The sequence below is a fragment of the Drosophila virilis genome, chromosome 4 (genome assembly GCF_030788295.1).
Source record: "Drosophila virilis strain 15010-1051.87 chromosome 4, Dvir_AGI_RSII-ME, whole genome shotgun sequence".
In the NCBI taxonomy this organism is placed as follows: domain Eukaryota; kingdom Metazoa; phylum Arthropoda; class Insecta; order Diptera; family Drosophilidae; genus Drosophila; species Drosophila virilis.
Genome location: NC_091546.1, coordinates 3,038,873 through 3,059,495, shown reverse-complemented (window position 1 = coordinate 3,059,495; position 20,623 = coordinate 3,038,873). Strand labels below are relative to the sequence as shown.

Sequence of the window (20,623 nt, the reverse complement as noted above, 5' to 3'; positions counted from 1 at the left end):
AGTCGAATTCAGGGTCTAGGAGAGCTGCAGTCAGTAAATTTTGTATGTGGACTCTCCTCGATAAAAGACAAGTAGATCATCTTTAAAATGTAACCCAATGTCTGTACACACTTTTTTAAGACCTTCTCTCTTGTGCCCTAAATAACCAAAGTTACGTACAGTTCTAGACTGTGTATTCCTTTAAATTTGTATAGGGTGTGTCATTATATAGAGTATACCCCATCAACTCACTTCTAAAGACCATAAGCCAAGCTCTGTTTACCAATAAAGTTCCATGGTAGAATAATAATTAATAATGTAATTGGATAGAAACCAAACATGTCAATAAATACATAATGATTGCTCGGACAGTCGAACAATCGGAATTCCAAGCAATTAAAATGCTTTCAGGCAATAATTAATATGTTAAGAACCCAATTTACACACTGCTCATGAATACTTAATAGAAATGTGACACTTTCTCACAATTTTTCCAATAGCAAAAGTCGGCAGGGGCTGGGTTAATTAAGATATTTGGAAAGTTGTTTAGTTGCTTAAAAATGATTTTATAATTGCAAGCTGCGAGTGTATAATTATTAGTTAGTTATCGGTTAGGTCAGGTAAGCCCTAAACACTCGCTGTTATGTAAGCCATATTTAAATATGCCGTCGAAAAGTTTTGAAGTAGGCCGCGCCTCTCTCTCTCTCTCTCTCTCGCTGCGCGCCTCTGTTTCGTGGCCTATGGGCATAAAAATTAAGTTATTATCATATACGGGCCTTATACCATATGCTAGGGCCTTTTGCGCTTGTCTGGCAACGCTGTGCGCGTGTGTGCGAGTGTGTGTGGGCCTTGTAATTATACATGATTGACAGCACGAGTTTTAAATATGCTGTAACCAACAATAACATGTATGTAAATGTCTAATTGTTACAAATTGAAACATTTGCAAATACAAGAAAACTTTGGAAATCCACACAATGTACAAATATTTAAGTACTACAATTTTCTTTCATGCAAGTTATTTTTAATTGTATTTTTTAAGGTCGGGATCGTGTCGAAACTAGAAAATCTTTGTTGAATCAACTGTTAAATCTATATGTTGAAGCAAACTGTAAGATCAAATGTGAAGTTATATATTAATTTACATTTTAAATCGAAATGTTAAATTAAATGTTGAGTCAAACGCTACCTTCTGCAAAACCTTCTGACCATGCTAAAGGCTGAACAGGGAGGTGGGACACGAGAGACCTTAGCGTGGCTTAGCTTGGATACTCAGTTTGTATCCAAAGTGATTTTGCTACTTTTTCAACGATTTTTATTCAATGTGTAAATAGTCCCTACTCAGAGCAGTTTCTTGGTGGCTTTTCTCTGCATTTATTAGTGCTTTATCTGTGCTAGTAACTAATTAAAAAGTGCATTAAAAAATATTAATAACTAATGTCTGCACAAAAGCTACAACAATTAACAATTCATAACAAATGTCCGTGCTGAAGACATACATCATTAGAAATTGATGACGCATGTCGCGTGCAACTGCAACTGCAACATCGAATACTTACTTACCCCTTCCGCTGCCGCCACTGCTGCATAGCATGACTGTCTCTCTCTCTCTCTCTCAGTCTGTCTCTCTGTCTCCGTTTCTGGCATCTCCATCGTTGATTGCATGCGCTGCACAACGAACTGGCAACCCTTTAACTATATTGACTAACCCCCCTCCACACTCACCCCGCGCGGCTACAAATGACTTGAAAAGTGGAAATGATATGATAGGAGTATAAAACACGGACTTGTAATTAATTAGACTTTCATAAAGAGCACAAAATTCTATAAATTATATTCCATTTGGCGCGGCATAAATGTCAGTGGCAACCCTGCTGCCTCTGTTGCCCCCGTTGCCAATGCTGCCTCTGCTGCAAACGTAGCTCTGCCACGCGCGACTGCGCATCACGTGCGGCTGCAGTTTCTTTGCCGACTGCACATCATCATCATCATCATTAACAACATCAACATCATCATCATGATGATCATTTATTAATTGTTTAGAGATAGATGTTGAACTCGCCACGAACAACACTTTTTTCATCTTCTCCATTGTGTTATAAATTGTTTATTATTATTTTTGCACATAATTTAAATAGTTTTGCTTTTTGTTTCGCTTTTTTTTTGTTTTTGATTTTCAGTTTTCATTAGGGGCTGTGGGAGGGGGGCGTGTCCAAAAGTGTACATTAGCTTTTCACTTTTTACAATATATTTTTTTGCAGTTAGGAACATTTAGACAAACAAACAAAAAAATTTGAGTTAAATTTTGAAACACAAGCGACATTTTTGCACTAATCTAAGCCTAATTAAATTAACTAATACTGTTACACGGCTAAAACTACGAACTACTTTAAGTACATATACATTTAAATAAATACTATATTTATCTCAGCTTAACGAGCAGCAGCTGCAATGAGTTTAGAAATTTATTGGAATTTTCAAGATTTTCGAAAGTATTAAAAATAAATTGTTTTGACAATATTTTTTGGAATTATTGCATAGTTATATTTCAGCTTGTTTTTCTTGCTTTGTTTTCTTTTACTGAAAAAAAAATAATTTTATTCATGTTTAAAATTTGGTTGTTTGTTTTTTGGCTTTGCATAATTCCATCAGCTGCATTTGTATATATTTGTATATTAATTGCGCTACACTCAAATGAAAAAAAAATACAAATCTTTTGTTTTTGAGTGTAGCTGAATTTAATTTAAAGAAATAAGTTGATATTTTATTGAGTTCAGTTGCCGTAGATAGCTTGGTTATTTAATATTATTATTTATTTTTAATATATTTGTTTATTTAAACTGTATTTTATTTATTTTTTAATTCTTTGTGATTGAAGCCGAATAAATTTTTTATTTTTATTATTTTAACTCATACCGAAATGGTTTCTTATTTATTATTTTAATTTAAGCAGTTTGATTATTTATTTATTTCCTTGTTTCTTCTACAATAAATTCTATTTTAAAATTTCATTTAAGTATTGCACACTTTTATCAGGATAAAATGATTGAACAAATGTTGTTTGGCAGTGGAATGCTTGACATTTAAAATATCGCTATTATATAATTTCATACAAATTTCATATAATGCTTGAAACTCGAATTTTTGATATTTCAACATTATTTAGTTATTTTCATTCACTTTTTCATTCAGTTGCTCAACAAGATTTCTTCAAAAAAAAATGTTATTTAATTTCTCGTAAATATTTGCAAGATCTGATAATTTCAATTAAATTCCAATAAATTTCTAAACACGTCTCAGCTGCGTGTCATAAACGAGCTGCTAAGTTGAGTGTCTGCCACATGTTGCTACAACATGTTTAGCTACACAGCTTTGAGTGTTGGATTGTGTGGGCAGGGATGGGGGGTTATTTACAAACATTTTTCGATCATTGCACATACATTTCGTGTAGTTTATTTGATTATTATATTCCTTGCGTTCGGGCTCGCACTTGTGCCCCTCGGCGAGGGCCGCGCGGGGGCACTTAGGGACTCTCTGCGCGCATCGAGGGCGCCGGCGAGGAGGCGGCTTGAGGCTGCTGCTGCTGCTGCTGCGGCACTTGATACGGACTGAAGCGCTGCGGATAGTGGCCCAGCTGCGTCTTGATCCGCAAATCCGGCGACGCTGAGCCGCATGATGATGTGGGCGTCGCAGGCGCTGGCGGTGCATGCAGCAACGACTGCGACTGCGACTGCGGCGGCGGCGGCGTACGACTGGCCCCAGCTGCCGCGGCTGCGGCAGCCGCAAATGCCGCCTGCTGATTGGCGCTGGCCAGAAAGCCGGCGGTCAGCTGCGGCCACTGTTGCTGCCACATGCCCAGCTGAAAGGCGCCCAGCGATGTGGGTGGCGGCGGCGGTGCGGGTGGCGCGGCACGCTGATACAAATGCGGCAGCAACATTTCCGTATACGGCGAACGGCCAAACATCTGCAAATGCTGGCGCGCCTTCTCTAGCAGCGCCAACGAGGCGGCGTCCGCCTCCTGCGGCGTCAGTTGCGCCATCAGCGGATCCGGAAAAAAGCGCAGAGGTGCGGCGCGCATGTGCTGATCGAAAAAGAACGAGTCCATCGGATCTCTAAAAGAAACAAGAAGAGCGAAAGAGCAGGTTGGCAGAGTGCGCGAGAAAGAGAGAGTGAGGGAGAGATGGGTAACTTGTTGCTGGTGCAACACGGAGGCAACGCCAAAGAGCAATAACATAATTACGTTGAAAGTAACTGCCAATTGCCGACACTAAACAACGCCAGCAACAACAACAACAGCGGCTACAACAACAACATTCACTCATTATTTTCGTGTTTTCATTTCATGTACGAATCAGCTTCAAAGTTAAAAGCGCCGATCTGTAATTTACGCCACTTAAGACGCCGCCGTGCCGGCTAAAAACATTGAATGTTGTTCTTATTGTTGTTGTTGTTGTTGTTGTTACTGTTGTTGCTGGTGCTGCTGCCCATGTTGCTGCTGCTGCTGGCTGCTGGTCTGCGTTTGCTGTCTTAATAGCACACGTAGCCGCCGCCTTGCAACACATTTAAAGTCGCTGTCGAAAACAAAAAAAAAAATTATATTTTAAAAGGGCAGCTCCCTTTGCAGCGGGCTGTCGGGAGTCCTGTGCAACCTGTGCGCTTGTTGCATGCAACATGTTGCTGCTGGCTGAAGTTGCAAGTGGACATTTAATGTTGAAAAACTGTTAAACAATTATTTTACAAAAGAAAATCTAAGCGTGAAGTTTTTCAAAGTTCCTACCATTGAAATATTCTAAAAGAAAGGGTAACAGAGGATTTAAGGAACAAATATTTTAGATCTGTTAAAAGACTTGTCAAAAGGCTTTTCAGAAAATAAAATAAAATAAATTACAAAAAAATTAAATTTGCTGATCGGATCCGATCCATCAACTCGCCTGTTGATGTTGATCTGGAATCTATCTACTTTATGGGCTCTCCTTCTCTTCGTAACACATTTCATGACAAAATTATAATACCTACTTTTTAAAAGGAGTAAAATGAATAAATAAATAAAAACATAAACAAATATTTTAGCAAAAATTGCGAAATATAAAAATTCCTTAAAAAATGTTAATCTACCAAAAAGGCTGGGCTCTTTCGGAAGTCCTTCCAAGGAAGAGATGTATGCTACTTGGCTACAATTTTGATGTCTGCAACGTAATCAAGTAACAAATGTATTTTGTTTTTAATTTTGTCGGAAATGTTCTTTAATCTTGTGCCGCAAATGCCCGCTGCTCCACTTTAAACAGTCGCTAATTGAAATTGACTTTGTTGCCAAGATTTTCTATTGCATTTGCTGCAGACTTTCACACATTTTCGCTAATCAGCGGCTGTTGCTCGGGCTACTGTACGATTTTTCCGGCTAACCGAAGCGACAGAGGTTCATCGTAAATGAGGTCATAAATCAGCAAACGAGCCTCATAAAATTGCTGGGGGTCAACAACTATTTGCAGTTGCGTAACGAGCACTCAAAACACGCCGCCCCCGCGCGCAATCTTGTAAATAGTTCTGTTTGTTTTTTTTTTTTTGCTTACCTATCAAAATCAGTCAGACGCGACGAATCGCGAAATCCTTTGGCGAACGGATTCGAATCGATTTTCAATTTTGTAATCAATTGATTCTGATAGGCCGTCACGGCCGTGAATACAGTCTCCGGGAACACGAAGGTTTTATGATCCATATCCTGCAGCTCCTTGGGATTGCCGGGTATGCTTTGGCCATGGCTCAGACGCACCAAATGGATGCGTGGCTGATATCGATGCATTGAATTCAGCACGACCTGCAAAAAAAAAAAACAAATATTTTCTCAGGTTTTTACTCCTCGGCGGGTTCTTATAAAAAATTTACAACTATAAAAAGTAGTCGGCGTTTGTTTTGACGCTTTTCCGGGCCAGCATCCTTTATGGCGGCGATAAAAAAGAGGAAGAGAAGTATCTGCCTCGTAAACAGAGCGTCGCCACTTGCCGTGTTATATGGCAAGGCATATATGATATAGGGCCAGTAGCAGGTATATAGCTATATATATATATACATATATATGTGTATGGGTTTATAGGAGCAGGCATAGGGGAAGCTTGCCTTGGACGCGGCTTTTGCATTTGCCACCAAATTGCCAACAATTTTCATTCATTTTTTGGAATTTGCATATACCGGCTGTAAGACAGGTTCGTTCGCTGTCTCTCTCGCACTCTCTCTCTCTCTCTCTCTCTCTCTCTCTCTCTCTCTGAACCCTGCAAACAATGGCAGCCCAGTCGCCGCGCTTTTTATGTATTTTGTCTTGCCTAAATTATTCATATATGTTTTCTTGGCCAGGATTGTTAAGGAACTGCTGCCTGATAATAGCTACGAATTTTCGCGGCTTCTTTGCTTTGCCTTTAAAATGTAGGCATACTATACTATTTTTAGTGTTCAGCAAAATAAACAATTCGAATAAGTTGTCTGCGACAAGATGTACTTCTTTGCTATAGAAAAATTATTGCCGGGTTTTGTGCAAATTGGACGCTTTCTTCTAAAAAAAAATAGGAAGAATCGCTTTAGATCGTTTTTCAAAAAGAGGATTTCAATCTCAGTCTTCTTTCTTCAATTTCTGTAGGTTTCTGTTATTGGCATTTTCTTCCTTAGAAATATAGAACTAAAAAAAAAAGAAAGAATAGGAATAAGCATCTTTGCTCTTCCGATAACCTCAGGAATCATGTAAGACTTTTTTTCTATATTTTCTACTAATACATAATGTGACAGGACTGGCTTTTCTTTGAGCTCTAACTTTTGTCAGCGCTCTGGAATTCCACCCTCTATTTAAACATGTTCACAACTTTTATTGTGAACCATCGATTTGTAGAGCTGTCGCTTTACATTGTGTCAATGCTCTCTCTCTGTCTTATCACTCGCTCTCTCTCTGCTGACGTCGACGTTCTTTGCAGTCAACCTTTGACCCACACTGATACACTCGCAGTAGTGCTTACCTGTCCGCTCTTATCCATTTCGTTATTTGTCAGCTTCACCTTCTCAAAGGAGACGACTTGTTTGCGCAACGCCTCCGGACTCAAGGGGCTGTCAGGATGCGCATAGATGCGTGCCGGAGGCGGCGGATCCGCCTTGCCGGCTACCAGCCAGGAGCTGCGATGATACGCATACCGATACCGTCTCGAGTCCAGCGGCACAATGTCCAGCAGGACGGCATAGCGATCCGGCGGTTGGATTTGACGCAGCGGGCCCGAGAAACTCACACGCACCGTGGGGAACATGCGCCTAAAAGTAGACCAAAAAGCCAAATGCTGAAAATTAAATCTACAAATGAACGAGAACCAGAATGTTGCATGCCCCAAGAAAATGTGGAAAAGTGCGCTACAGTTTTATGTGTCCTGTTTCTGTTCCAGCTCCTTTTTTTATTGCCCGCCATTGTGCCCGGCGGTGGTTGTATGTAAATAAGACGCATATTTAATTTTATGACTTTTAGCACGTTTTTGACACATTTCCGCGACGAAGTAGCCACCCCCAAGATCCCCTACCCCCAACACCCTGACAAACCACAACAACTCAACTCGACTCAACTCGAGTCGACTCGACTCGCAGTTGTGGCCAGCTAAGTGTAAATGACGCTAATGACCCAGCCCAGTTCTTTTGTCATTTGTCTTCTGGTTGCCCTGTTGTTTTTTTATGCCTATCTGAATGTGTGTGTGTGCGTGTGTGTGTGCAGGTTGTGGCTTTTAGTTGAGTTGTAAATGAATGTTGCAACATTTGTCATAATAATCCACTAATTAACAATAGAAATACAAATATAATTTTTGGTTAACTACAAAAATGATATTTGGGTGCGTTACAAGGAGAACTATATTGCAATCAGAACTTGTAAAGCCTTAGGAGAAAATATTGAGTCTTAGGCTTAACTTCATGAATACTAAATAAATAATACATTAATATATTCCTCATATATAAGGAGCATCGTAAAACTCATATATCTCAAGTTTCGATAAGATTCCTACTCTTATAAAAAAGTTTTCCGCCCTCTACGAGAGTATGAAAATAGTAGACCTCGGGTATAGTCTTTAGTCTGCACAACGAAAATTCGGGTTCTAATTCCCAGCTAATGTTTGGATATATTATTGTACAAGTCTTAGTCTTTTTAAATTAGACATGAAAAGTAATATCAAACCACGCTCAAGTGATTGAGAGTTAATTTAAAGCAAGAAAGCGAAAACGCAACAAACAAGTTTCTGGTATGAAGCGCCAGCTATGGCATTAAGGTGGGCTTGGCTATGCTAGCTGTGAGTAGGGCTTGGTATTAAACTATACTTAAATAAATAGATAATACACATTACAAATAAAAGCAATAAATCACAGCCCGAGCCGTTCGTCAGCTGTCTATGCCAATAAAAATCGTGCAGTACGTCGTCTAATTGTTAATAATTTTCTGTTATAATGTCAACCATAAATCCCGCCGACTACATACAGATACATACATAGATGCAGATACAGATAGACACAGATATGTATGTCTGTAGATGGATTCATTTGGTTGCGCCCGCGTAACGGGTGGGCGTGTGGGCGTGTGGGCGTGTCTGGTGCACTTGGCCGCCATGCTGGACGCATGTTGTGGCCAGGGTTGCCAACGCACACGTGTAGATTTGCCCAATTAATAACTGTCATTGCAGTGGCAGTTGCCAGTTGCAGTTGCCGGTTGCAAGCCACAATTAGCACCATTGTAGGGGGCAGCTTATCGCGGAGTTGCCATCTTTGCTACTGCCAACTGCACTCGAGCCTGACGTGCTGGCAACTCTGGCCACAAATCTAATTGCGAGCAGAAATCAACAGCCAGTGTTGAGAAGAGTTTCAAACACTTTTGATAGCTTGCTAATGTGTCCATAAATGTGTGAAAATGCCAAACGCAACGCTGCCACGCCCAGCAGCAGCAGCTAATACAAGCCCAAAGCCGCCCACTCCTTTCTATTTTCCCCCTATTTTCACCCCCGCGGCAGCCGTCCTTCTTTTACTAGCGGAAATGTCGTAAATCATATTCCCAACATTTACATACATTTTTATGAGCCAACTCAGCGGCAACTGCTGCCGCCTGCGGGCTCTGCCCAAAACGCCACGTCCACTGTACGGACGTTGTGGTGTGGTGGGCGTGGCACCGTTTTATATACACACGTATTTGCTTGTTGTTGTTCTTGTTTTTTTTTATTATTATTATTTTTTGCTCTTGCCCTGCATTATTATTATTTTGCTCTATGCGTCCAAGTGTGGATTTTATGTATTTGTTTATGGGAAAATTAGGGAAATGGCTTTCACTCATTTCCCAGACTGGTTGGCTTTAGGTGCCAAAGGTTACAATTATGAAGTTTACACACCATTTGCCATAGAGGGTTAGCTGCGATACCCTACACGTTGGGGTCCAGACTTTCAATTAGCTGGCTTGGCCAAGGTAGCCCCCCCCCCTCCCCCTCCTTCACTTCTCTCGCTCTCCCTCTCTCTCGCACTCACGCCCAATTAGAGGGCTCTTCTCTAACCGCCTGGGGCCATATGAGCCGCAACTTATCCGCACTTCCGCCCCGGGAACTATACGAATTAATTATCAACACCTTAGTTCCAGCAAATTAAGCCGCCAGCTTTGAGTTAATAAATGCAACTAAATGCTAATTTAGTTGGCCGTTCTTCCCAAGCGCTCAAAGCAACCCCCAGTTGCAGCTAACCTGACCAAAACTGAGCGATCTTTATCGCTGCTTGTAAAAATATATGAAGCGCAGCTTATTTACAGCGCTCTCTTTGTAGCTCTGTCCCTCTCGATCTCTCTTACTCCCTCTTATTTATTTCTCTTTCACTCACTTTTATTATTTAATTAATTCATAATTTGGTAGTTACAAACACTTGACAATTTTACACTGAGAAATGAATTTGTATGTGAGTATATTTTATAAATGAAAAAAAATATATGTTTGAGTTTGATAAGTTCTTACATCAATGCTTTAAAAAATGAGAATATCAATGTGCATATATATGAAAATAATCAATTTTTATTTTCATTCTAGAATTTTCCTTAGAAATTTGAGCGTAAAACCTTTGAAAACTTTTCAAAAACATTTAAAATTCATAGTTATCATAATAAATCCTTAACTAAATTCACTTTTAATTTCCTTTCAATCTAATAGAGAGAAATAATATGATGACAGTATAACATCTGAATAATACAACAGTATAACTTCATAACTTAATACAGTATAAGAGTATAACAGCATAACCGTATAACAATCACCTGTTATACTATACTTATATAATAATTATAATTTTAATCAATTATAATTATTATAAATTTCTCACAATGTATATTAAGCTATAAACTGCCCCCGATCCAAATGTGTGGAGTACTCTAAATAGCCACAGATCCTGCACCTTTCTGTAGGGGATTAACTTGTTTCATTATTGTCCTCGGCCGAATGATAAATGTTTCCTCACATAGCTCAGCTGCCAGGCCGCCACAGACAATAAAATATTAATGAAGTGGTACGAGAATTGTTTAAAATTAATAAATTGTCGAGCGCCCAGGTTAGCTTAAGGTGAGTTTGTAGCCACATTTTTGGTGTGTGTACGCTGCAGAATAGCATGAAAATTGCAATTGCTACGCGCCTTGGCCGAGGGGCTACTGTCCGCACGGCTTGAACTGTGCGGAACCAAAACTGCGGAGAATAAAAACAATTACCTAACAGGCGTGAAGAGTTGTCGCTAAAATATTGACAAACATTTCTTGAATACCCGCTGCCGGCCGTACCTCTCGTACCTCTCGTACTCCGCTCATCTGATCTAACTCTGGGCCTTTGGGTCTGCCGCCCGCTGCTTGGCCGAGACAATTAGGCCGCCTGCTAGTTTTTCTCTCTCTCATTGCAACCGCCAATTGCCGCTGGTGTTTGTTAACCGCTGACAGCGTGACAAAATCCACAAAAACCACGTGACATTTTAACTCAATGACCGCAACAAGAGCTCGAACAATTCGCCCGATCCCTGGCAACAGGTAAAAGTCTCTATAAAGGCCAGTTCGATCCTTTTTCTTTCTTGGTCCTGCTCATAAATCATAAATCATTTTGCCAGACACTTTTCGACTTTGGTTGCGTTGTGCTTCATATTGCTGCTCACTTTTGATGTGCCCTGCGCATTTACATGTTTTGGCAATACTTGCGAGTTGTTTGGGTTTAGGAGCAGTTGTTGAGTGACGGCCGGTTAAAATACGAATAAAACTAAATTAAGTTCTTTATGAAAAAAAAATTGCGTATTATTCTAATGCATTGAACGTGGCTTGTAAATTTTATCAGCAGCTTACAAAGACATTTTGATAAAAACCAAATAAAGTCTTTTTGTGCCACGAATTAATATATAAAGATTTATGGCACACGCAAAAACGCCACGCTATCTTCATGTTAAATATAGAACCCGCTGACAAAACTTACAGGGCAGGGCACATTAAATATTTTTCTCTAAAATATATTATTAGCTTCCGTAATTAACACAGCTTGAAAGCATTCAAAAAACAGCTGCTGCTGCTGCTGCTGTTGGTTTCGTGTCACGATATATCCAACTCGATTTGGCATATATTTAAGCAATTTAAAAGATATCACTCAAACAAAACAGAGCCTGCAATTGTGAAGGGTATTTCGCAGCGGCTGCTGGCAGCTAAACGATGTGCTGACATAGATGCATATCAGGCAAGGGGTAATGCCTTGGCGCTTTGGCCAGCCCGCACAAATGTAAATAAACAAAGCGGCATTGGGGTCCTTTTGTGCTAATTACAGGGCAGAGCAGCTATAGACGGCGACAGGAGTCGCAGTCGAATACAAAAAAATACAAAAAACAAAACAAAACACAATTCGTAAAGCCAAAGGACATGCAAATGTGTTGTTAGCGCGACAATCGGCAGCTATTACATTGCAATTTATACTTTGTGGCGCTGTCAGGAGCTCTGACTGCCAGTCAGGACGAATGGCAAACCAGCGAAAGGAGTAAATTTGTTAATGTGTCGCAAATGCGCACAGAGTTTGGGCAGGTGGTCAGGGCGACAGGGGGCGGATGTCCTCTGCCAGGTACCAGCACGGTGAAAAGGGGTTAACACCACAACAATCCCAAACAAACAAAAGTTGCCAAGCACAATACACATACACGCAAACTGAAAGCCGGAAAAAATACTGAAAAAAACGAGAAGAAAAAGCAAAAGAAGAAAGCATATTCAGCTCCTAACTACCAGCTAGCGACTAATGCGCATTTCGCATGTCATCAGCATAAGAACTGAGCCTCGAAAAGCAACAAACGCAACGCGGCTGAAATGTATGTTACATACATGCATACCCTGTAAATCAAATTTCAGCAGAGGGGTATATACACGTATCTGTTTTAGTATTTCACATCCCATTGCAGTATGTTATAATTATAGATTTATTTTCTAAAACAACTACTTCCGCATGCTAGACTGTTGCACAACTCTCCTTTGACCTATGTATACCCTATGCACATTGAAAATGGCCAACAATTTGCATAATACAATTGTGCATACTTAATGAGAACCATAATCATGCAGAACGTAAAAATAGTTGTTCAGTTCTTTCCTTAACTCGTCTATATCCATGAATCGTAATATGAAACTAAACTATCCAAAACAATTGCTTTCTTCTTACAGCTTCATCCGACATATTTCGATAAGTTCGCTTGAACTTATATAATTATGCAGGTAAGTCTTTATATTACTCAATATTACTCAATATTATTTTCATTTATTCAACTGGCCTTCGATTTTTAATTATATTGAAAAATTCAATAAACATTAACAGTACAGGGTATGTTTGACTCGTGCTGCTTTTCTTATCTACTTTGAAATTTATCAAGAAAGTTGGAATAGACTTGCATTGAGTTGATTTTAAGCATTAATACAGGGTATGCAGTAGTCGATCAACTGTTTGTTGCTCTAATTCATTCGCATTCTGACTAATCTGGCAATATTCAATTATATTTTTGGAAATTTTGGCAATTTTAAGGATAAGCTTTTATTTACAAAGTAACAATACAGGGTATGTTCATTCGATCAACGTCGTGCTATTACTGATCATTCGCAAATTAAACAATCGAGAAATATGGAAATTTATTTAAAGAAGCTAAAAGTAATTTAAAGACATGCTCTTATTGTAAAGTAAACATAAAGGGTATGCTGTAGTCGAGCATTTACCTGCTGCTAATGCTATTCATTCGAATTTCGCATTTTATACGACATTCGCACGAATATCGTCAAGCAATAATTTTTGAAGTCGACTTTGTTGAGTTGCGAATGAAAAGTCGTTTAAGCAAACGCCAACTGTGTGTGTGTGTGTGTGCCTGTGTGAGTGTGTGTGTGCCTGTGTGTGAGTTTTAGCTGCAAAACAGCTGACAAGAAACGGCCGCCAGTTTGGCTGCCTCTGCTTTTGACTTCTCCTTTTTCTTTATTTCTTGTCCGTCTTTTTCCTTCTCTTTTTTTTGGGCTTGGCCTTTTGCTAATCGAAAATCGAAAATCGACGGCACATTATTTCGATGCCTTGTCAATCAATTTTAGGGGCAGGAACAGGCTGAAGTGTACAAGGGGGAGGGGGGTCAGGTAGGTGTGGTAGGAGGAGGTGGCGGCATTTGTAATGAGAAACTAACCAAAAAGCTGCTGATATTTTGCAGTTAACTCTCAAACGAGCCGCTCGAATGTCGTGAATGTAAATGGGAATGTGAATGTAAATGTGAACACTTGTGTTTTATACATCGCCCCGACACGCCCCCTGGCCAGTGAGTGAAAGGCGTTTGCGAGTTTATTGATTGTTCAAGTTTTGCGTTTGAGTTCAGGATGAGTTTTTGTTATTTCTTCTCGTTTTTTTTTTGTGACGGCGCTTTCGAGTGTCTGATTAGCGTCGATTGATGGGCTGGAATTGTTTTTATGCCACTGGCGACATGTGCCTGAAGGCAGCTAATTGGAAACTTAAACGAAATGAGAGATTAGCTAAAGACAGAGAATGACACAAAGACGAGTAGCTGAGTTGATTGCGAATTGTAGGCTAAACGGTGCTGCAGCCAGTGAAACGTTTGCGAATGTGGCACGAAGCGAAAAGAAAAATTAAGGAAAATAAGCAGTGAAAGAAAGAGACGCACATTAATAAATGCAGGAATGAATATTCTTAATGACACTGAAGAGTCTGAGAAACTTTTACGGATTGGGGTCAAAAGGGAATGAAAATCTAATATGTTCTGCTGAATGAAACATTAAGTGTGTGAGAAAATAGCAGAAAGATAGATATGATTAGAATGCGAGAGAGATAGAGATATGATAAGAGATAAAATGCAGACAGAAAAAGAAAGAGATGAAGAAGGGTAAGATACAGAGGCAGAGAGTAAGATAGACAGATAAAGATTGGTGTATGAATTCTTAATATTACAACATCAAATTGGAGTTTCTTAATAGCTATGAGTTAAAAATGAAGAAAAAGTTGTTGCTAACAGATCAGACAATATGTCGTTTTATACTCCCAGAAGGCGAACAAGTTTCTATGATAAGTTTAGCACAAGCTAAAAACTTCTTTTAAAACCCAGCTTCTAATGGCTTTCTCTCCCAGACACCTGCCTGGTTATGTGTGACAGTCTTTATGGGGTTTTACCCCTTAGATATGCTCACCTGCCCGTTTTGGTGATGATCATTTCGGTGCCGAGCTCGTGAAATTTATCCCACAGCTCCTTAGTCTCCAGATGGCATTGCACGGGCATGAGATCATCGCAGTTGCATGTGCCAAGAATTTTCGGCGTCGGCAGCTGTGTGGCAAAGAGAGGAGAGCGGAATTGTAGGGGGGTGGTGGAGGGGTGTTAGTTGGAAATGCATTTTTCATAGGTGCGTCGCGAATTGGTTTTGTGCTAACTTTGTGGCGTTTGGTTCGTACCTGCGCGGGCTCCTCCGGCGACAGGCGCTCATCTTCGCTGGGGCTGTGCGCGCCGCGAGACGGGGGCGGGGGCGAGGGCGTGCTGCCTGCCACAGCGGCGGCACTTGGTGTGGCCGTGGCACGCCCTCGATGGCTGCTCGATTTGCTGTGATTGTTGTTGTTGTTGTTGTGTTGTTGCCGCTGCTTGTTGGCTGTTGCATGCGGCTGCTGTCGCTGCTGCTGCTGCTGCTGCTGCTGCTGTTGTTGTTGTTGTTGCTGCTGCTGTTGTTGTGCAACACGCAATGCATGACGCGCATGCTGCTGAGCGGCTGCTGCTGCTGCTGCTGTCGCCGCTGCCGTCGCCGCCGCCGCCGCTGCTGCAGCAGCTGCTGCTGCTGCCGTTGGCGTTTCGCTGTCGCTGCAGTCAACCACGTCAACGTCAACGTCAACATCATCGTCCGCATCCTGCGTCGAGTAGCGCTCCACAGACAAGGGACCTGACAGAGAGCGCGAGAGAGCGAGAGAGAGAAAGACAGGCCATTTAAAGAGAGTTGTCAAGTTGGCAGGCGGCAACAACATGTTGCATGCAACACAAATGCTGACGCACAGATGCAATTTGCAGATAGCCGAACAAAAATTCAATTATTTTCAGCGCTCCCAAATGCAATTTCATATGTTAATTTGTGCTGTCCGCTTTTATTGTTTTTGTTGTTGCACGGATTTTCTCATTGTTTCAACAAATGTTGGCAGAGCGGTCGGTAGGCGGGGGCCAATTATGGCATCTAAATAGTTTTGCGCATGCATATAAATCGATAAATATCTACATACACATTTACGTGTGTGTGTGTCAGTGTGTGTGTTTGAGTGTGCGTGCTCGTCATGTCATGCAGCACACACTGCCACGCCCCATCTCTGTCAACTGGCCACCCCCCAACCCCAGCCCGCTATTGCCAGCTTGCATTCAAATAGGCTTTGATTATTTTATTGCCCGCGCATTTGCCGCAATTATCAAGTCATCAACGTTGCATTGTCATTAATATGCAATTTATGGGATGAAAAAAATACACCACACACACACACACACAGACAATACTTTAATGTGCAAGTGTGTAACATTTAGCTGCAAGCACGGCCAAGTGGGAGTCAGAGGGCGTAGTAACAGTAGCTAAACTCAACTAAAGAAATCCTCAGTCTCGGATAGCTTTAAACATAATCATTAACTAATTTATAGGCTACCACTATTAGCACTAACTAATATATAAATATAATCATTAGCTAATAATATAATTATTGCTATTATTAGTTTTTTTAATATTTTATTTGGCTAACAGTTTTGGCAATAACATGACAGGTATTTTACGTATAAGCGTATAATGAATAAAGTTTAATATAGTTATTATAATGGTAAAATATTTAATATCAATTTACATACATATTTTTAATGAAATGTATGTATTTTCATATATATATTCCATATATTTTTCTCTTTACTAATCGACAATTATTCCATAGTTAAATAATAGTCTCTATTCTTTATATTAACTTTTATATTGAAATACATAATCTCGATACTTCAATTAAGTTATTTAAGTGTTGTCTATTTTGTATTGAGTCTTTTTTGAGTATATTAATTAGGTAAATCCCTTTGTGAAATATGCTCCTCATAATTTTTCTTGAATATTGGCCAAGTATATCTGAAGCCAAATTCTGAGTATTATATATAAAAAAATAACTATTTATATCTTAATAACAATTATGGTGACATTTTAACGCCAACAATCTCCTTAGCCATATTTAATTAAAATATATATATTTAGTTCTTTAATTAACTTTATGTATATAAAATAATTTATACTGACAGACTGACTGACTGGCTTTTAACGAATAACCAAATCCCTAAAAGCGGAAAAGCTACAATTTTTATCTAAGCTGGATTTTAAAACAATTCCAGCTCAAAGCTTGTATAAAAAATCACTAAAGTGTGCTTAGCGAAGCTGAAGTCTACTGCGTGGCTGAGCTTCTTGTTTCAAATTCTGATTCAAATTCATATTGTTATATGTGATTATTGAATTTGTTATTCAATAAACAAAAAACAGTAATAATAAATGACATAGGCGTTTGCCCAAAGCTGAAGCGAACTCTTTTCCTTTTGACTATTTGACTATTTTACAACATTTTTCACTTTATATTGTTAGCTCTTACAAAACTTAACCATCTTATAACAAATTTTAATATAAAATAGAGTTTCAATACAAGCTCTTTCTCTGTAGACAGACAGTTGTTGATTTTTTATTAACTGAATTAATTTGATTATAGATAACGGCATTTATCGCATGCCAAATAGTATTCAAGATTAATTTTTCGAAATTATATATCTTCTCTAAGCCGTAAATTGTTCTTTTGCAAATGTTCATAATCATTTAAATATTTATTTTATGCAGCTTTTGACTTCAACAAAAGTCTCATAAAAAACGGCTACATAAATTTAATTTCCGAAAAGTCTTTTCACACCTTCGAAATCGTTGAAATGGCAATAAAAAGAAATCAGTTATGAAGCAGCTAAAAAATTAGTTTTACCGGATTTTCGATTGGAATTTTTTGCTTAACGTAATTAAGTTTTGTATTTTTTGTCTTACGAACTTCTATGGGTTGTATTATTATAAAATCTGTCTTAAAAATTACTTATTAAAATGCTAAGTAAGCGTTCTGCTCTACTCTAATTAAGGACAAATAATTCTATACTCTCATCCAAGATTAAAATTTTCTAAGCAAGCTTTTAATCGAGTAAATTTTTTTTTTAAGAACATTTTTTCATTAAGAAAATTTGTCTTACGATTATTTTAAGTATTTGCTATCCAATTCCAGCAAGTTTTATATATTTTTAATTTAATTTAATTGATTTGTTATTTTTTAAGAATCACTTCTAGAGCAAATGTATTATCAATTTTAAAGAACTAAGTTCTGATTCTTAATATACTAGAGTCTAGAACGACAATTTATGACAATTTGAGAGTCTTCAGCAACTGCCACAAATTCAATTAGGATGTAATATAATAAGGGATTTTTTTAGGAATTTGTGAATAAGTTAATGCTGAGATTCACTTTCTTCTGAAATCTTGAACTTCCATTTTGAAACTAAAATAAACTAATTTATAAATAGCTGTCCTCTACGAGTTGCATATTTATGCCCTGAAAGTAGGACTTTGTTTTAGAAACAATCCCCGTAATTACATATCTTTGTATTTTTTTGATAATATTATGAACAATAATACTTTTTAAGTTAAATAAATTAACCAACCTATGAATAGATCTAGTCTACGCCTTGCCATCTTGTTAACTGGGAGTTGAACCAGCATTTTCTTTATTGATAATTATCTAATCTCTCATAGATATCTATCAAGATATCTACGCCTAAGATATTAATAATATTTGATAATATTAAGACTCAAATGGTGTATGTGTATGGTGTATGTCAACCTTCTGACTGGAATTTGAACCAGCATTTTCTTTATTCAGAAATGTCTTTCAATATCCCTTTATATATTTGATAATATAATTAATTATTTTTTTAATAAAAGCAAAGAGCCTGACTCATAAATAGCCTACTCTACGCCTGGCATGCCCTCTGACTGGAATTTGAACCGGCGTTTTCCTATGGTTCATTCAAATGTAGTCTCTAATATTCGCTTCGATCTCTTGGCAATGTCAAGAGAACACAGAGCAGGTCTCTTGCGCATTAAGTTCTGTCTGTTTTAGAACTTGTAATAAGCAGATATATATATATATATATCTTTGATTATATATAGATGCAGCTAGAGTCTGTGGAGTCTCTAGTTGGCAGGTCTCAATTACTTTTGCTACTCACTCAGACTCCTTTCGGATGGCTCGCGGCTGCTCGAGGCGTTTCCGCCGCGCGCCATAATCGCGGCAATTGAGAAATCCGTGGCAAAGGAAATATTATGCTGATGATGATTGTTCAGATGATGGTGATGATGAAGTTGCTGTTGATGATGATTGTTGTTGTTGTTGTTGTTGTTGCTGTGGCCATTGACAATAGTTGTTGCTGCTGCCGCTGCGGCAGCTGCAGCTGCTGCTGTTGCGATTTGTTGCTGCAACTTGGCTTTGAAACTTTGCGGCGCTGTTGGCGACGGCGGCTGTGGCTGTGGCTTGGCATTTGCCGGCTGATTGCTTAAAAGCATTTTTATTTGTTTCTAATTTTTCAACTAAATTTTCCTTGTTGTATAAATTGAAAAACTTGTAATTAACACATTTCACACCAGCGCAATACTGCGTCAAAGTTACGTTAAATTTGTTGTTTGATTGAAGCGCGCGTTACGCGATATATTTTTTGTTATTATTTTTTTTGGCGTTTTCGGATTTTTTGCGTTTTGCCGTGAAAACCGCTTTACAGTCGCACAGCTGACCATTGAATGAATTTGTGGCGGCTGCGATTTGCTTTTTGCCATGTAAACGCATTCGCAACAAGCCGAAGTGCGAGTGCGAGTGCGAGCCCCTGCGCCCTGCCCCTGCCCCTGCCACAGCACGGACAGCTGACGATCTCTTACGGCGAAAAGTTTTCAACACCACGTAACGCCCTTACGTGAAGCGTTACGACAAACAACTTAACGAACTAACGTGTGAGCGGCTGAGTCTAAGGCACTTGCTGTTGCTGTTGTTGCTGTTACTATTGTTGCTGCTGTCTAGTTGTCCGGCTCTGCGCGGCTAGCGCAAAATACCTGACAGCACTGGGCGCCGCAATTTTACGCAGCTCGCGCAAAAGCGCCAAAAAGTTTTGTGGGAAAGCGCTCACGTAAGCTTCACACGCAACGTAAAGCGGTTAACCGCAAGAGACGGACAGGCAGGCAGCGCAGCAGCAACAAAAACAACTTCTCCGAGCAATGGGCGTGCGAGCGAGTCGGCAATATGCCTGCATGTGCAGCATTCCAATGCAGCGGCAGCGAACAGCGACGTCGTCGACACATAGCTCATGCTCATTTTCAGTTTTCCAATACGAACACAAAATTCCCATACACTCTCAGCTGAGGCGCGCGCGCGTCAGTCTAACGCTCAGACATGCGTGCAAGCGAGATGGCTGCTAGCGCTGAGCGCGTTCGGAGTGGCCAGGGCAATTGAGCGCGTGGCAGAGTGCGACTCGTTTCGTCTCACTCTGGCGAGCGCAAACAAGTTCATAAATTCGTCATTTTGTTTTTTCGGCTGTTGACAGTTGGTCTGTTTAGTTGTTGTTGCTTTTGTGCGCGTGTGTGTGTGCCCCTGAGTGTTTGTGTGTGTGCTGGGAGGGGGTGTGTTTTGTACATTTCGTCGGCTATTTACAAATATTTTTTTCTGCCCTGAGTGCATGAGTGATTTTTTGTTTGCCTTGTTCCATTGCCACGCGTTGCGCGCTGTTTCACTTGTTGCCCACCACGTTCCACGCTTTGAGTGAGTTTTGTGCGGAGTTGATTTGAGTTGAGTCTATCTGCGCGTTGAGTGGAAAGTGCAGGAAAAATGAGCTGTTTATCATGTGGAAAGATTGTCAGGAAGAATTTTAAAGAATTAATAATTTTCAAGACTTTATATATATGTTTTTAATTAAGGTAAGGTTCCATTTCCATTCATATGTATATTAACGTTTTCTTTCTCAGAATCTCGAAAAGTCTCAGACTTACATAATTTAATTTTGAGTCATGAATGAGATATCCACTTATTAAAGTTTT

The 20,623-nt window shown here is 39.5% G+C and overlaps 1 protein-coding gene across 2 annotated transcripts; it reads right to left on the bottom strand.

Annotated features, from left to right (window-relative positions):
- Window positions 1–2,004: 2,004 nt before the first annotated feature.
- On the bottom strand, window positions 2,005–19,672 carry H15 (T-box protein H15). Of its 2 annotated transcripts, none has more exons than XM_070209048.1 (6): window positions 18,775–19,672; window positions 14,910–15,406; window positions 14,672–14,805; window positions 6,978–7,263; window positions 5,550–5,794; window positions 2,005–4,091 (listed from the first exon to the last, which is right to left on the bottom strand). In XM_070209048.1, exons 1-6 carry the CDS (start codon window positions 19,106–19,108, stop codon window positions 3,503–3,505), a joined length of 2,085 nt encoding a protein of 694 aa, XP_070065149.1. In that variant the 5' UTR covers window positions 19,109–19,672; the 3' UTR covers window positions 2,005–3,502. The 2 variants fall into 2 exon arrangements, with proteins under 2 accessions (XP_070065149.1, XP_002052921.1); XM_002052885.4 differs by having other exon boundaries at window positions 2,007–4,091; window positions 14,931–15,406.
- Window positions 19,673–20,623: the final 951 nt, after the last annotated feature.